Genomic DNA, 17125 nt, shown 5'->3' with positions numbered 1-17125 from the left:
TTTTTTTTTTTTTTTTTTTTTTGATATACTACAAGTCATACACGGAGAGAATTGACAACTTGAGAATGCCTATTGTTAAGACATGCGAGAATGATAGGACCGAGGAGAACTTCTAGTCAAGCTATTAGAATTTATATCTAAAGTCTCATAATTAATTATTTAATTTTTTTATAATAATTTTAATTATTTTATTTACAATTTAATATTATTTACCGTGTGATATATCGTTATTACTATAATATTGAACGAATATGTGGTTGACAAATAAAATAATAACTTAAAAAGTCTTTAGTAACACATACGACTCACTTTGTAACTGTTATAAATGATTTGATCTAGATCGTTCATATGGAAACATCTTAATATATACAAAGAACAATTTGTAAGATTAGACCACGAAATATTTAATCTCTCATGGTAAACCTGTTAATTGAAAAAATTAATATTTCACAAGATGATATTCTTTTAATCCTGAACTTCTATCTATGAGGAATTTGTTTATTAGTTTGAATCGGTGAAAATGACTTTTGTAACTGATTCAATATGTTTACAACTTTGAACGATTAGACATTTGGAAGCTTGGATCATAATCGTGTCGACACAACTAAGTGGACATTTCTAAATTGATGCATTGACTTCATAACAAGGGAGTTATTGTAAAGAAAAATATCGAGCGGAAGGATTGGTATTGTTGCAAAGAAGCATATCGACAAGTAATCAATATAATAGAAGTTGATGTGCTAGCTCCGCTGATAAGATAAGGAATTACTATAAGGGGAATAAGATTTGGATTACCTTGTTGATCGAATATCTCAAGATAAGAACATTGTTTGAGATTCGAATCACTTCACAAGCAAGATCGATCATGTCTAGCTTGAATGATTCTTGTTGATCAAATATCTCAAGACAAGAACACTTGATTGAGATTCGAATCACTCTACAAGCAAGATTGATCATGTCGAGCTTCAATGATTTTACATGCAACCTAAACTACGTAGAATTGCAAAGAAACTTAGTCATTAGCTAAAGAAAAGCACAAATGCTAAAGAAAAGTCTGCTTACAAATACCACGTACATGGCTTTATATAGTCTCAAAAATGAAACTATTAAAGGCATTCAAAGAATGGTAACATTCATACTTTATGGTCATAATTAGTCATTACGTAAATGTAACCTAAAGTAAATAAAATGTCTTAAAATATAATAACTCTAAATTGTAACCCACCAAAATTTATAACAACCAAACTTCATTCTTCTTCAATGTGTCGTGAATTGAAACATCTTTTGATAATTTTGACAACCTTTTCTTCACATCTTCGTTGAAGTATATTGTATGATTGATGTCTTTTGGTTCATATCATCCGCTATAAAGAAAAATACCAACAAGTCACGTTCTAAGTTTGACTCCGTCGATCCATACCGGAAGCATCCTAACTAGAAAAGGAAAACGTGAAATTATTTCCCTGCTTTCTTCTCTCTTACTCAGAACACCATGTGCCCATCTCTCTCTTACTCGTCTCTCTGGTGAACCCAGCTGAAGCTATCAACCAATGTCGTGGAATTAGAACTCACGCCGTGATAGTGTCTAAGCGGGTGACAGAGGAAAAAAAAAAATGATAATGGAAATAGAGACGACCGACAACTGCAACATTCACACCACGATGATGTGTCACAACCATATTATGAAGAGAGTAGGTTGTGACCCTCACGTTACAACAAGCAAAATAGCGATCCTCAAGTGACACTTGTTAAACGTAAAATAGATCATATCTGTATATACTAAGATAATCTAGGATTTGAAGGGTTTGTTACCAAATCTATGATTTTATGGTTTGTTATCAAATCATAGATTTGGAATGTAATCTTCATTATACACATCTATAAATACATGAGGTCGTGACCCATATAGGTCATCGTGCCATTCAATCTAACATGGTATCAGAGCCAAGGTTTATTTTTTAAATGTCTACCATGTCTTCTTCCTCCTCTCCATCCACCATCTCCAACACCGTCTCAACTGCCATGGCGACTTTTGGCCCAATCCCTCTACACCATGTTGTCACAATTCGTCTAACCAAAAACAACTTCATCATATGGCGTGCCCAGCTCCTCCCCTACCTAAGAAGTACGAAGCTTATGGGCTACCTCGATGGCACCAATGCCGCACCTGCCAAGCTGGTCCCTTCCTCAACTGCTGCTGGTGCTGAGCTGGTCTCTAATCCGGCCTATAATCAATGGTATGATCAGGATCAACAGGTCCTTAGCGGCCTTCTCTCCTCCATGTCTGAGGAGATTCTTCATGATGTGGTTGCCGCTACTACGTCCAAGGAGGCGTGGGATACCCTGCAGCGGATGTTTTCATCGTCAACTCGTGCTCGCACTACTCAGATTCGTGTTGAGCTCGCCACGTCCAAGAAACGAGATCAATCTACTGCAAATTATTTTCGCAAGATCAAAGGGCTAGCCACCGAGCTGGCCGCCGCTGGCTCTGCCTTGCAGGATGATGATGTGATCGCGTATCTTCTCGCTGGTCTTGGCCCTGACTATGATCCCTTCGTCACCTCAATGACTACCAAGAGTGAAGCCCTCACGCTTGATGATGTGTTTGCACATCTAATGACGTATGAAGCTCGCCAACTACAACACCAGGCTGAACTTCAGTTAAATTCGGGATCTTCGGCCAATTATACTGGTCGTGCTGAACTTCAGTTAAATCTTGGATCTTCTGCCAATTATGCTAGTCGTGGTGGTCAGCAGAAGAATCGTGGGCATAGGGATCGTGGTCGTGGTCGTTCTCAAGGTTATGCACCCTCTCGTCTTGCTGGCGTAGGATGGATGAGTCCTATCAAGATGAACCTTCTTCTGCTCCTCCTACGGCACTGGCGGCTACTTCCTCTTACAAGATTTACCCAAATTGGTACAACGACACAGGCGCTACGGACCATATCACCAGTGACCTGGATCGTCTCGCTATGCGTGAACGTTATCATGGAGGTGAACAAGTTCAAGTCGGCAATGGAGCAGGTTTGCGTGTTTTGCATACTGATCATTCTCTAATTAATACTGCTACTCGTCCTCTTGCATTGCGTAATATTTTGTATGTGCCTGAAATTTCCAAACATCTTCTTTCCGTTCATAAATTTTCTCGTGATAATGACGTATTTTTTGAATTCCATCCTTGCACTTTTCTATAAAGGATCGACAGTCGAGGAAAAGTCTCCTAAATGGGAGGTGTGAATCTGGTCTTTTTCCTATTAAGCCATCCGATGTCGATAATCTCAAGCACGCCTTGGTGAGCAGATCTACTACTCACGCCCAATGGCATGCACGTCTTGGACATCCTTCATCTCTAAGTAGTAAAATCAATTTTGCGTCTCAATAATATTTCGTGTGCTAGTGAGTCATTTTTATCAGTTTGTAATGCGTGTCAGTTAGCAAAAAGTCATCAATTACCATATACTAGTTCTTCCCATAGGTCTTCGTCACCTTTGAAACTTATTTTTTCAGATGTTTGGGGCCTGCACCTCCATCTGTTAGGGGTTTTAAATATTATATTAGTTTCATTGATGATTTTAGTAAATTTTCGTGGATCTATTTGATGCATGATCGTACAGAAGCTCCTCGTCTATTTTTGCAATTCCAAACTCATGTTGAGCGCCTCCTAGATACTAAAATCAAGTGGGTCCAAGGCGTGCTTGAGATTATCAACATCGGATGGCTTAATAGGATAAAGACCAGATTCACACCTCCCATTTAGGAGACTTTTCCTCGACTGTCGATCCTTTATAGAAAAGTGCCACGGATGGAATTCAAAAAATACGTCATTATCACGAGAAAATTTATGAACGGAAAGAAGATGTTTGGAAATTTCAGGCACATGCAAAATATTACGCAATGCAAGAGGACGAGTAGCAGTATTAATTAGAGAATGACCAGTATGCAAAACACGTAAACCTGCTCCATTGCCGACTTGAACTTGTTCACCTCCATGATAACGTTCACGCACAGCGAGACAATCCAGGTCACTGGTGATATGGTCCGTAGCGCCTGTGTCGCTGTACCAATTTAGGTAAATCTTGTAAGAGGAAGTAGCCGCCAGTGCCGTAGGAGAAGCAGAAGAAGGTTCATCTTGATAGGACTCATCTATCCTATGCCAGCAGCGGATAGCAGTATGCCCCACTTTGCTGCAGATCTGGCAGGAAGGACGGGCAAAGTCCTATCAAGATGAATCTTCTTTTGCTCCTCCTACGGCACTGGCGGCTACTTCCTCTTACAAGATTGACCCAAATTGGTACAGTGACACAGGCGCTACGGACCATATCACCAATGACCTGGATCTATTTGATGCATGATCGTACAGAAGCTCCTCGTATATTTTTGCAATTCTAAGCTCATGTTGAGCGCCTCCTAGATACTAAAATCAAGTGGATCCAATCTGATTGGGGTGGGGAATATCAGAAAATTCATAATACATTTTTTCGTTCCCTTGGAATTGGTCATCGTGTTTCGTGCCCTCACACACATCAACAAAATGGGTCTACTGAACGCAAGCACAGTCATATTGTTGAAACTGGCCTAGCCCTTCTAGCTCATGCTCATGTACCTATTAAATTTTGGGACGACGCGTTTCTTACAGCCACATATCTCATCAATCGTCTTCCTACTCGTGTCATCGATAAAAATTGCCCCTTAGAGCTCCTTTTTCATACCCCACCAAATTACTCCTTATTGAAAATTTTTGGGTGTGCTGGTTGGCCTCATCTTCGTCCTTATAACAAACAAAAGCTCTCTTTTAGATCAAACGAATGTGCCTTTCTAGGCTACAGTTCTTTACATAAAGGGTATAAGTTTCTTGACACCGATTCTGGTCGTGTCTATATGTCTAGAGATGTCATATTTGATGAAAATGTTTTTCCATTCAAGAGAGCCCCACCTAATTCTTCCCTAATCATGCAGTCGACGCATAATACCCCTGATTTGTGCACCTTGCATTTGGGTAATAGCAGTACTAATTTGGAGAATGATCACATGCATATGTCTGGGCCTACTAACTCTTTGGATGCAGAAAATTTGATGTCTACATCAGCTTCGGAATTGCCACAGCAATCCTCCGCGTCGCTGCCATGCGAATCGGCGTTGGTTGTTCCGCCAATGATTGAGGCCTCGGCTCCTCCGCCAGCAGATGATATTGCGCAATGCTCAGTCGAATCCTCGGCCGCTGGTCAACCAACTGCTGTAGCATCGGTTGCTCCCCTCGCAACGGCTGATACGACTGTCCCCTCAAATGTGGATCCTGCACCTACTACTCATCCGTATGGTACTCGATTGAAGCACAATATCAAAAAACCCAAGGTGCGTACAGATGAAACAGTAACATATCTTGTAGCTCGGTCTTCTGCCTCTAAACCTACTTCACATATTACTGCTATGGAGCATCCTCTCTGGCGTCAGGCAATGAATGATGAATTTCAGGCACTTCAAAAAAATAAGACATGGCACTTAGTTCCTCCTTGTGCTGGTCTTAACGTTATTGATTGCAAATGGGTTTTCAAACTCAAGCAAAAGCCAGATGGCTCTATTGATTGCTACAAAGCACGTCTAGTTGCTAAAGGTTTTAAACAATAGTATGGCGTTGATTATGATGATACCTTTAGTCCAGTTGTTAAGCCCACTACCATTCGGTTCTTATTATCTCTTGCTATTTCTCGTGGTTGGGCTATTCGGCAGATTGATATTCAAAATGCTTTTCTTCATGGCTTTCTTAATGAAGATGTTTATATGAAGCAGCCCCCTGGATTTGTGGATTTTCAACACCCGGTTATCTCTGCAAGCTGGATAAACAAGCTCCGCGTGCCTGGTTTTCTCGCCTTAGCTCCAAACTATTACAGCTGGATTTTACACCTTCAAAGACTGATGTCTCTCTTTTCATTTTTAACAAGACGGGCATTCAAATGTATATCCTCATCTACGTTGATGACATTATTATCATCAGCTCATCCTCTACGGCTACTGAGAAACTTCTTACACAGCTTCAGGATGATTTTGCCGTCAAGGATCTTGGTATTTTGAGTTATTTTCTTGGGATTGAGGTCCGCCATACTTCCAGTGGACTTATTCTGACACAACATAAATACATTCGAGATTTATTAGCCAGAACCAATATGCTCACCTCCAAAGGTGTACCCACACCTATGCTTCCCAGTGAGAAGTTGTTATTGAATGGTGGTGAAAAGCTCTCACCTGAGGATACTACTCGCTATCGAAGTGTCGTTGGTGCTCTCCAATATTTGTCTCTGACACGTCCTGATATATCCTTCTGTGTCAACAGAGTGTGTCAGTTCATGTCCTCTCCGACTTCTATACATTGGGCGGCAGTCAAACGAATTCTCCGTTATCTACATGACACTATTGATATGGGTTTGTGTCTTACAAAGTCAGCATTGATTTGTTGAGTGCCTTTTCAGATGCTGATTGGGCTGGGAATCCTGATGATCGTCGAAGCACTGGAGGCTATGTGATCTTCTTTGGTGGCAATCTTATCTCTTGGAGTTCGAGAAAACAATCGACAATTTCTCATTCTAGTACGGAAGCCGAATATAAGGCGGTTGCTGATGCCACTGCCGAATTAATTTGGATCCAAGTCCTCTTACGTGAGCTCGGGATCTCGCAAGCGCGAGCGCCTAGCCTATGGTGTGACAGCATTGGTGCCACCTACCTATCCGCCAATCCAATCTTTCATCGACGGACGAAGCATGTTGAGGTTGATTATCACTTCGTTCATGAACGAGTATCGACTCGTCAGCTTGATGTTCGACTCATATCTTCCAAGGATCAGCTCGCCGATATCATGACAAAACCACTGCCAGCTCCTTCTTTTAGCTATTTTAGGCGCAATCTGAACTTAGTAGTACATCGTCCAGATTGAGGGGGAGTGTTAAACGTAAAATAGATCATATCTACTAGTTTGTTACCAAATCTATGATTTGAAGGGTTTGTTACCAAATCTATGATTTCATGGTTTGTTATCAAATTATAGATTTGGAATGTAATCTTCATTATACACATCTATAAATACATGAGGTCATGACCCATATAGGTCATCGTGCCATTCAATCTAACACACTCATCAGCCCACGCGAGGGCTAGACAAGTGTTGTCATGCGATCGAGGAAAACGGTGCATCATCCAAAACACCACATAGAGTTGACATTGAAGAGAAGATGTGGCATAAGTAAAGATCGACTTGTTGGAAGGCCGGGTAAGGCTAGGGCCCCAAGCCTTAACCTGGAAAGTCGGGGTTCCAAAGGAAATTTGTGCATGTAGTTCTAGATCAAGTTTGTCCATATGAAATATGATTGTTCACCAAATTTGGTGTCAATCAGAAACTAGACGGACTCTCCACAAAACTGTATCATTATTCACCAAAATAACATCTACCCGATGCACGCATACGTGTGTCATAGTGAGGGCGAGCATTTCAATGACGAGTGTTTTGGACGACTTCCTTTGAAAGAGAAATTTTCAAGGAACTACACGCGACACGAGTGTGCCAATATTGCACTCCAACCCATATGTCAAAGGTTGGATCATACACTCACTATCTAGTACGGAGTCCATAAACAACATGACCATGGACACACAGGAGAGTCCAATGCTTCGATAGAATTAAGATGGATGGATATACGGGATGTCCCGAAATTATGAACGACACATGGGTCCGTTCTCGATGGCATGATCGAGCGAGCTATGATTGCCGACGACACTCCATGACAAGTCACAAGTAGAGATAAGATCGAGCCAAATCAGAAATCAATCCGTTCTCTTAATACAATTTCAAGAACTTCCAAAACTAACACTAATAGGAACAACAACAACCAAAATAATCAAAAGCAATAGCAAAATCCCCAAACACATACATTTTCTACTACTCCTTTGCAATTCCTTAGCACTCTTCAATTCCTTTGTCCCATCCCTAACATACTGCGAAGCATTCATCACATGATGTTCTATGTTATCCATCTTCTCCCCTTGTGCCTCCACCATCACCGCCATGTCCAAGAACACTTGGTGCAGCTCCAACAAGCTCTTCTCTATTTCCTTCGCCGCCCCGTGTCGGTCCTGTATCTCCTCCACCGTCTCCGCCACCGCCACCTTCCCACCTTCCCCGTGCTCCTTTATCGCCCTCCCCAAAAACTCCTCCCCGCCATCTGATATTATCCTCTCTATCACCTCCTCATTCGCCTTCTCCCCCGTCACTGTAAAGTATCGCCGTCCTACCGTCTCCTTATACTCCGTCATCATCCTCTGCCTCAAGCTCTGAAACTCCATCATCAGCTCCTTTAACTTCTTTCGTAACCCGTTCGTCACCGCAATTCGTGTTCTGTAAAAAAACTAAATTTACTATAACCCATTTAACTTAAACGTGTAATTAAGTATGGTAATTCGATCGTACCTGTAAATGGCAGTGCCCTCTTTACTACCCGAGAGACGTTTCTTGGCAGCATTGGCACGGTCCATTTCCTCGAGGTGGGATCGGATGGATCGAGCTTTTTTCAGAACTGTTACAATATCGACATTGATCGTATTCCGAAGCAATTTGAGGGTTTCGGGTTTATGAGCCGACTTTGTCTCTTCATTGGCTTGTTGGAGCTTCACTAAAATCTCTCTAATCGAACCCATCTCGGTTTTCACCTTCTCGGCCTCTTCGAGAAAGAGACCCATGTCGCCATTGTCGCCAGGAGCGGACGATGCCATTTCTAAACCGGCTTCGAGGTCGATATCTTTCATGGCGGCCTTCTTCAGATCGACATAGCTCGTGAACGATTTGGTCATCAAGTCATTCATTTTGGGAATTTTCAAAGAATAAGGAAAGTTTGAGATTTTTCTGAACTTTTAGTGAGAAAAAGGAAGATTGTGAGTTTGGAATGGCTGAAGCTTAGTTTAAAACTAGTTGCGAAAAAAGAAAATATAGTCGTTGTGTTTGAATTTGTAACGGCTATATTTTGATATAGCCGTTGGGTTAGTAATTATTGTTGGGCCGGATTCAATTCATTTGGGCCCAGCAAACATATATATATATATATATATTTCTATTACTTTTAAATAAATTAATGAGAAAAAAAAAAAAAAAACGGCGGCAAAAAATATCAAAAAAAGAAAAAGTATATATTTAGCTTTATTAAGTTGACTAATGCTACAAACTAATGCTACAAAAGTTTGTGAAAAGACGTTTATGCCTTTACATTCAAATGGCATGAAAATAGGGGTGTACATTCAACCCGGCAACCCGATAACCAGACCAACCTAGGTTGGGTTAGGTTGGGTTGGATTGGATTAGCATTTCGGGTAGGGTTGGGTTCATTTTTCTGAACCCGAACGAAATCAGTTCGGTTTTGAGTTCATGGGCAAAACCTTCGGGTTGACCCGAGCCAAATTAAAATATATTAAGAATATTATAGTATTAATGGGTTTGTCAAACACTTAGGTCGAGTTCGACGCCAGCCACCAAATACATGTTTCTGCTTATTGTTTCGTTTATATTATTTTATTATTTTTAATTAACATATAATTCATGTTTAAATTATTTAGATGAATGTTCCTAAATTATATATATAATTTGAAAATATATTCTAAATTAAATATATATTTATTGTAACATTGTTATATCATAATTTATATATATTTTTATTTTTTCTAATAGTTCAAGGTAATAATGTTCCTGTTTTAATTTTTAAAGAAATTTATTGTTTCGTTTATATTATTTTATTATTTTTAATTAACAAATCACTCATGTTTAAATTATTTAGATCAATGTTCATAAATTATATATATATAATTTGAAAATATTCTAAATTAAATATATATTTATTGTAATATTGTTATATCGTGATTTATATATATTTTTATTTTTTTAATAGTTTAAGGTAACTATAAATTATATATATATATAATTTGAAAATATATTCTAAATTAAATATATATTTATATATTCTAAATTAAATATATATTTATTGTAATATTGTTATATTACAATTTATATATATTTTTATTTTTCTAATAGTTTAGGGTAACATGTAAATAAGCATATTTTAATTAAAATATTTTTATATATTTTTTATTTTTGTTATATACCATACTCTTAAACTAATCATTTTTATTTATATCTTTGTATTTTTGTTATTTGACCAATTCTAAAAAAATGTCGGTATTTAATTGTCTTTAGTTTTATAACAATGTTAAACTATGTTAATATATTCCAATTTTCGCTCGTTATTTCTTATTGAATTTATTATTATTATTATTTGTCAGTAAATTGATTTGTATTTGTGAACTTTTTAATATATTTTATCTTCGAAATAATTATAAATTGTGGGTAAATAAAATTATATATATATTTTTTACAATCCAACCCGGACCCAACTTGAAAAGAGTTGGGTTGGGTTGGATTAACAATCCAACCAACCCGAACTTTTGAGTTGGGTTGGATTAACAATCTAACCAACCCGAACTTTTGAGTTGGGTAAAAAAAATCCTTCAACCCGACCCAACCCGGACCATGTACAATCCTACATGAAAGTGTTAATACTTTCATGAAAAGACATATATGCCCTTACATTAATGCGGTTATTTATTTATTTATTCGTAAATAGTTTATATTAATCTCGATATTATAAATTTTAAAAATATATTCAATATTTTTAGTATTTAACTAAATTATGAAATTAATTTTAAAATTTAGTAAAATTAAATAGACTAAATTTATATATTTGATTGTATAATACCAAAATTAGATGACATTTTAATTATAATATTTAATTTTGTGTAGAATAAAAGTGATTTTTTAGTAACATACATTAATATATATTAATTGAAAAAATTAAATATATTTTTTAAAATTCATTCACTCTTAATATAATAAGAAAAATTACACTTAAACTCAATTATTTATTTATTTTCTAAAAAAAAATAAAACTTATAATATTATTTATGTTTTTTTAGTCTAAGATTTTGATTCCGATTAATAAATTTTATTAAAAAAAAAGTAAATATTAAATTTTTTTATATCAATAATTTAAAAATATAAAAGGTATTTTATATAAAAAGTAAAAAGTAAAAAAAAGACATTTTAAAACCATTCGATAATTAAATAAAAAAAATGAACTTGTAATTTAATATAAAATAAAAATAACAAAATATTTTTAAAATATCTTAAAAATTTTGAAATACTATTAATTAATTAATTAATTTTTTTAATTCGAAATTATTAATTAATTAATTTAAAAAAAATCCTAAAGAAAAATATTTTTGATTTTTGAGATGAAATAGAAAATTTAAGAATATTTTATTAATTTGGGTTAAAAAAACAAAAAAACTAAAAATTTAAAAGACATAATATAAAAAATTTGATGAATAAAAAACAATATTTGACAACCGAAATCATCATTTGGCTAAAAAATTTACAAGAAAATCAAGAGTTAGGTGAATGGCTCGGTATCCATGAATAGTCAAGTGATTCTTATCTTCCCTAATTTTTTTCCTTTTATTCTTTTTCCAGATCATTTTTCTTATTTAAGGCTTAGTTTCCATTTGAAGCGAACCCAGATTCCGAATAACCAGACGAGAGCCCGGAAGAAATCGAAATCTCCCCTCACATGTTGACCCAATTCCGATTTCCGTTCAATTATTTTACGGCTGTAATCATGATCGATGCTATTAAGGGTGCGATCGGCGATGCCGTTCTCACTTCCATGTGGATTTTCTGCGCTTCGTCTCTTGGAGTTCTTACCTCTGTCCTGTACTCGGTTGCTGGTGTTTATGGCATTCCGCTTCACCCGCTTTTTATCACTACTGCTCTCGTCTTCGTTCTTGTTTTCGTTTTTAATATAATTGGCGCTGCTTTGGGTGGGGCTAGCTTTAATCCCACTGCTACTGCCGCTTTCTATGCTGCTGGCGTTGGTCCGACCTCTCTCCTCTCCATGGCTCTCCGTTTCCCTGCTCAGGTTAGCATTCGTTCTCTGCTTCTCTAGTTTAGTGTGAAATTTTATTGGTTCCGTTTTTCAATAGCATTCTTTATAATCTATGGGGTACTTGATCGCATGTACGTATTTGTTGTGATTCCTGAGAGGTAGTTCGATTTTCCATGATCGTTAGGGATGAGTAATGGGTTTTGATGGAGAAATTTTAGTGTTTTCTTGCGGGTAATGATTGAGGAAGACAGGTTGCCCTATCCTTAGAAAGGAGTTGATGCTTGATGCTGACTTGTGAGATCGCACATGAGAGGAGAACGAACATTCTTTATAAGGGTGTGAAAACCTCTCCCTAGTAGGCCCGTTTTAGAAACCCTAATGGGAAAGTCCAAATAGGACAATTCTTGTGGGTAATGATTAAGGAAGATAGGTTGCCCTATCGTTAGGAAGGAGTTGATGCTGGCTGATAATCAAGAAGGTTAGGATTGGTTGTGTGCTTTACAAACTAGATGGCTCTTGTGAGATCCCACAGTAGTAGTTGGAGAGGAGAACGAAGCATTGTTTATAAGGGTGTAGAAACCTCTCCCTAGTAGATGCCTTTTCGAAACCCGAAAGAGAAAGTCCAAAGAGGAAAATTCTTGTGGGTAATGATTGAGGAAGACAGGTTGCCCTATCGTTAGAAAGGAGTTGATGCTGGCTGATAATCAAGAAGGTTAGGACAGGTTGTGTGCTTTACAAACTAGATGGCTCTTGTGAGATCCCACCTCGGTTGGAGAGGAGAACAAAACATTCTTTATAAGGGTGTGGAAACCTCTCCCTAGCAGACGCGTTTTAAAAACCTTATGTGGAAGCTCGAAAGAAAAAGCCCAAAAAGTACGATATCTACTAGCGGTGGGCTTGGACTGTTATAGCTCATCACCATGATGGAGCTAGAGATCTTAGCTTCAAAGGAGTGGAAGAACTTTAAAATCTCCAAATGCTGACTGAATGATATTCTCCTAAGATGAAATAATGTTGTTGAGAATTGTATTATACATAGAATTCATTGTTGGCAGGCAGCTGGTGCGGTTGCTGGTGCTGTGGCGATCAAGGAGGTGATGCCAATACAATACAAGCACATGCTTGGTGGACCTACTCTAAAAGTTGACATTCATTCTGGAGCCACAGCTGAAGGAGTTTTGACATTTCTAATCAGTTTTGCTGTTCTTCTAATTGTACTCAGAGGCCCCTCCAGTCCAGTTATTCAAACATGGTTGATGGCAGTGGCTACCGTAGCGTTAATCGTTGCTGGTTCCGATTACACAGGACCTTCCATGAATCCTGCAAATGTGAGTTCACCACTTCGACTAAGCTTTATTCTTTACACGTTCTGATTTGATTACGATTATTGATAATTCGTTCTGGTTTAAAACCGCCATGATTCTATTTTGTGTGCCACTGATGCCTTCATGATTGATGTGATGGGGGATGGATTTTTTCATTCATTGAAGCTGTTGAATTAATGGCTGGTTAAGTTGCTTAGACTACTAGACCTCCTTTGAATCTTGTTGATGCTACTTCGGGCCTTGGCATCTCGAGCCCCAGAGAGGGGCTTGAGCTCTAGAACTTTGACCTTGTTGGGTCGCATTTGCTCGTTTGCTTGTTTTAAAGTTGCTAATCAGCTGGCTTGAGAATTAATCAAGAGGTTAGTGACATATTTGAAATGGTTAAAAGCATCCTAATTTGAATACTTATAAAGGAGGAAGGGAATCACCAAGAAAGATACACTTCTCCCAGAGAACTCTGTAGGAAAGCCTTATAATCAGAAACAGTATAGATCTTCCCATCTTTTAACTTAGCAAACACTAGTTTGGATTATAAAGTATGCCTTGGCCACCTAGTTTTCGCCTTATCTACCGAGTTTTGGGAATGTTTTCGCCCAAGATCGCTAACCGAGCTTATATTTTCACCCGAAGTCGTGTCGATGACTTTGAAACTTGAACATCCAAAGGGCTTTTTGCCTAATTGGTTTTGGCTACAATACTTAGAGCTAATCTCAGTTTTCAAACCGAACTCATTTCTCTCAACTCATACCTTTTTTTTCCTCATTGACTTGTCCCGCTGCACCCTCTCCGTTTCTTTCTGTGAGTTTCGAACTAGGTTCAGGAGTAAGTAGCGTAGCACGACGGTAAAGGAGAATGAATCTTGACTCTCTTTTCCTCTCACTAAATTGTTTCTACACACGAGATTCTCTCATTAATATCTGTGCATAAATACTTCCACTAGTTTCTTTCTAGACACGTACTGTTTTTCTCTCACCTTATCTCGACCTAGACATGATTCTCTCGTCCATCTCTCTAGAAATATGTACTGTTTCTTTCTTAGTCTTCGTATGCACTTACTCTACTGATCACTATGTAGTTTGTACATACATGATCTCTTTGTGTGAGATCCCACATCGGTTGGAGAGGGGAACGAAATATTTCTTATAAGGGTGTGGAAACCTCTCCCTAGTAGACGCGTTTTAAAATTGTGAGACTGACGGCTATACGTAATGGAAGAAAGCATGAACAAACATTCAACTCGGCAATCATGGTTGGCCTGGTGATCATTGGAAACAAATATTGAAGGGTCAGACCTCTTTGTCTTATAAGATTAGTAAGAGATGGATGGTAGGCTTTGGTAACTGAACTATGGAATGATTATATAGTCTGAATTATAGCTTCATCTTATTTGATACTCATTTGTCTGGCTCCTTTGGTTCTTCCCTCGTATATACTAATGTTCGGTTAATGAACGGGTTAAAGTTGTGGTATGAATGTGCAAATTCGAGACCGTAAAAATGATGGAGAAGTCGATATACGTTTTTTTGTTCGAAATGCAGGCGTTTGGATGGGCATATCTAAACAACACGCACGATACATGGGAGCAGTTGTACGTGTACTGGATCGCCCCGTTCATAGGAGCCATTTTGGCTGCTTGGCTTTTCAGAATCATCTTCCCACCACCAGCCCCAGCCCCAGCCAAGCAGAAGAAAGCTTGAAATCGTAGTCGAAATGCAGCTGCTGCTGCTATGTTTCTTTAGCTTTGATGAATCAAATGTAGCAAGAATCCTTGCAGTTCTGTTCTTAAGATAATTGGTGCTGTTTAAAGTTTATACTTTGCAGCTGCTTCTGGATCAATAATCCTCAATCAAGTTCTTCCCCCCTTCAGTTATTTATGTTTCAACTGATTTGTCAATGGCCACAGGTTGCTGTTGCTGCCCTTTTCAGGTTTTATTTTTATGTTTGTGAAGGTAGTTTTATGTTATTTTAGAGTTTTACTACTCCAGTCTGATCCCTAGTACGTGATCCCACATCGATTGGAGAGGGGAATAAAACATTCCTTATAAGAGTGTGGAAACCTCTCCCTAATAGATGTGTTTTAAAACTGTGAGACTGACGGCGATACGTAACGGGGTAAAGTAGATAATAGCAGTGAGTTTTGGTTGTTACAAATGGTATTAGAGATAGACATCGGGTAGTGTGCTAGCGAGGACGCTGGCCCCCAAAGAGGGTGAATTGTGAGATCCCGGATTGGTTGATTGGTTGGAGAGGGTGTAAAAATATCTTCCTAATAGACGAATTTTAAAATTGTGAGACTAACAACAATATGTAACGGGGAAAAGCAAGCAGATAATATCTGCAAGCGGTGAGTTTGTGCTGTTACAGTTATCCTTAGGTCGACTCTTATAGCTGGGGTGTACATGGTCCGGGTCGGGTTGGTTGGATTGGTAACTCCAACCCGAAAATTTTCACCCCCCAACCCTCTATTTTCGAGTTTGTCAAAAAAAAATTTATTTATCCCTCATTTATTCTTTGGACACAATCTTTACTAAAATACATTAAAAGTTTAGAAATAAATACAAATCAATCTATAATTATTAAATACCATTTATTATTTGGACGCAATTTTAGATAAAATATATTAAAAATTTAAAAACAAATATTATTAAATACCATTTATTATTTAGACACAATTTTAGATAAAATATATTAAAAATTTAAAAACAAATACAAATTAATCTATAATCATTTTAATAAAAACAGCAAACCAAAATGGTAAACCTTTTAATATTTTCAATACAAATTTAATAAAAAACAATTTCAATATTGCCATAAAACTAGAGCTACTCGGAATGAGTTAAAATGGGTTACTGTAAAAAAAATTAAAATGGGTTACTGTAAAAAAAATATAATGGTAACATTATTAATATTTCAATATTGCCGAGCTTCTCAGAATAGGTTAAAATGGGTTAAAATAAAAAAGCTTCTAAGAATAGGTTAAAATGGGTTAAAATAAAAAATATATAAAGATATATCATAAAATTAAATAAACGATAAAAATAATAAAAATCGATTAAAATGGGTTAAAATAAAAAATATATAAAGATATATCGTAAAATTAAATAAACAATAAAAATAATTAATTTAAAGATATAGTATATAATAAAAATAAAAAATACTATAAATATATTTTAATTGAAATATATCTATTGATACTTGATGTTGATAAAGTTATTGTGATAAAAGGTCATAAACTATTATAAAAATAAAAATATATATAAATTGTGATATAATAATATTTAATAAATACAATAGAATTCAAAATTACTTGTTTTATTTAAGACAAAAAAAAAATTTAATATATTTAAATTAATTTTTTATCCATCCAATTTTCTGTAACTATTTTAGATATTATAAAATTTCTGAAATAATTTAAGAATATATTTCGAGTGTAAGTGTCCATAGACAAACAGAAAAACAAATGATTTTTATTTTTTAATATATTTATATATTTTTATTGGTTCAAGGTAACCCGAAGGTTTTGCCCCACGAAACTAAAACTGAACCGATTTAATTCGAGTTCAGAAAAATGAACCCAACCCTACCCGAAATGTTAATTCAACCCAATCCAACCTTTATAGTTCGGATTAGGTTGGTACGAGTGTTGAATTTTCGGGTTGAATGTACACCTCTATTTATAGCCACTCTGTTTGGGCTTGTTTCGATTTTAAAATAACTCTTCAAATGGTTGACTTAAGTTATTCCATACGCGCCCTTTTAGTCCAATAAATAAATATATATATATATATATATATATATATATATATATATATATATATATATATATATATATAT

The 17125-nt window shown here is 36.7% G+C and overlaps 2 protein-coding genes and 1 non-coding gene across 3 annotated transcripts; 2 read left to right on the top strand and 1 right to left on the bottom strand.

The window, feature by feature from the left end:
* Positions 1–2490: 2490 nt before the first annotated feature.
* Positions 2491–2630, top strand: LOC111453900. Its single transcript, XR_002712322.1, has one exon. It is a non-coding gene; the product is annotated as a small nucleolar RNA Z247 (small nucleolar RNA).
* A 5157-nt stretch (positions 2631–7787) lies between these two features.
* On the bottom strand, positions 7788–8923 carry LOC111453007 (syntaxin-related protein KNOLLE-like). Its single transcript, XM_023093914.1, has 2 exons — positions 8453–8923; positions 7788–8380 (listed from the first exon to the last, which is right to left on the bottom strand). Exons 1-2 carry the CDS (start codon positions 8842–8844, stop codon positions 7834–7836), a joined length of 939 nt encoding a protein of 312 aa, XP_022949682.1. The 5' UTR covers positions 8845–8923; the 3' UTR covers positions 7788–7833.
* Positions 8924–11449: 2526 nt separating this feature from the next.
* LOC111453302 (aquaporin SIP1-2-like) lies at positions 11450–15210 on the top strand. Its single transcript, XM_023094354.1, has 3 exons — positions 11450–11999; positions 13022–13294; positions 14830–15210. Exons 1-3 carry the CDS (start codon positions 11652–11654, stop codon positions 14986–14988), a joined length of 780 nt encoding a protein of 259 aa, XP_022950122.1. The 5' UTR covers positions 11450–11651; the 3' UTR covers positions 14989–15210.
* The last annotated feature ends 1915 nt before the right edge of the window (positions 15211–17125 follow it).

The sequence above is a fragment of the Cucurbita moschata genome, unplaced genomic scaffold, assembly GCF_002738365.1.
Source record: "Cucurbita moschata cultivar Rifu unplaced genomic scaffold, Cmos_1.0 Cmo_Scf00015, whole genome shotgun sequence".
In the NCBI taxonomy this organism is placed as follows: domain Eukaryota; kingdom Viridiplantae; phylum Streptophyta; class Magnoliopsida; order Cucurbitales; family Cucurbitaceae; genus Cucurbita; species Cucurbita moschata.
The sequence above is the reverse complement of the archived record's forward strand: the minus strand, read 5'-3'. Positions and strand labels throughout refer to the sequence as shown.

What these genes read in the sequence shown, in the direction of transcription:
- LOC111453007 (XM_023093914.1), bottom strand. Translation starts at nt 8,844, where the DNA reads ATGAATGACTTGATGACCAAATCGTTCACGAGCTATGTCGATCTGAAG. An exon ending in GAGGGCACTGCCATTTACAG is followed by an intron (nt 8,381 to 8,452) that starts GTACGATCGAAT and finishes GTTTTTTTACAG; the next exon opens with AACACGAATTGCGGTGACGA.
- LOC111453302 (XM_023094354.1), top strand. Translation starts at nt 11,652, where the DNA reads ATGTTGACCCAATTCCGATTTCCGTTCAATTATTTTACGGCTGTAATC. An exon ending in CTCTCCGTTTCCCTGCTCAG is followed by an intron (nt 12,000 to 13,021) that starts GTTAGCATTCGT and finishes CATTGTTGGCAG; the next exon opens with GCAGCTGGTGCGGTTGCTGG. An exon ending in CTTCCATGAATCCTGCAAAT is followed by an intron (nt 13,295 to 14,829) that starts GTGAGTTCACCA and finishes TTCGAAATGCAG; the next exon opens with GCGTTTGGATGGGCATATCT.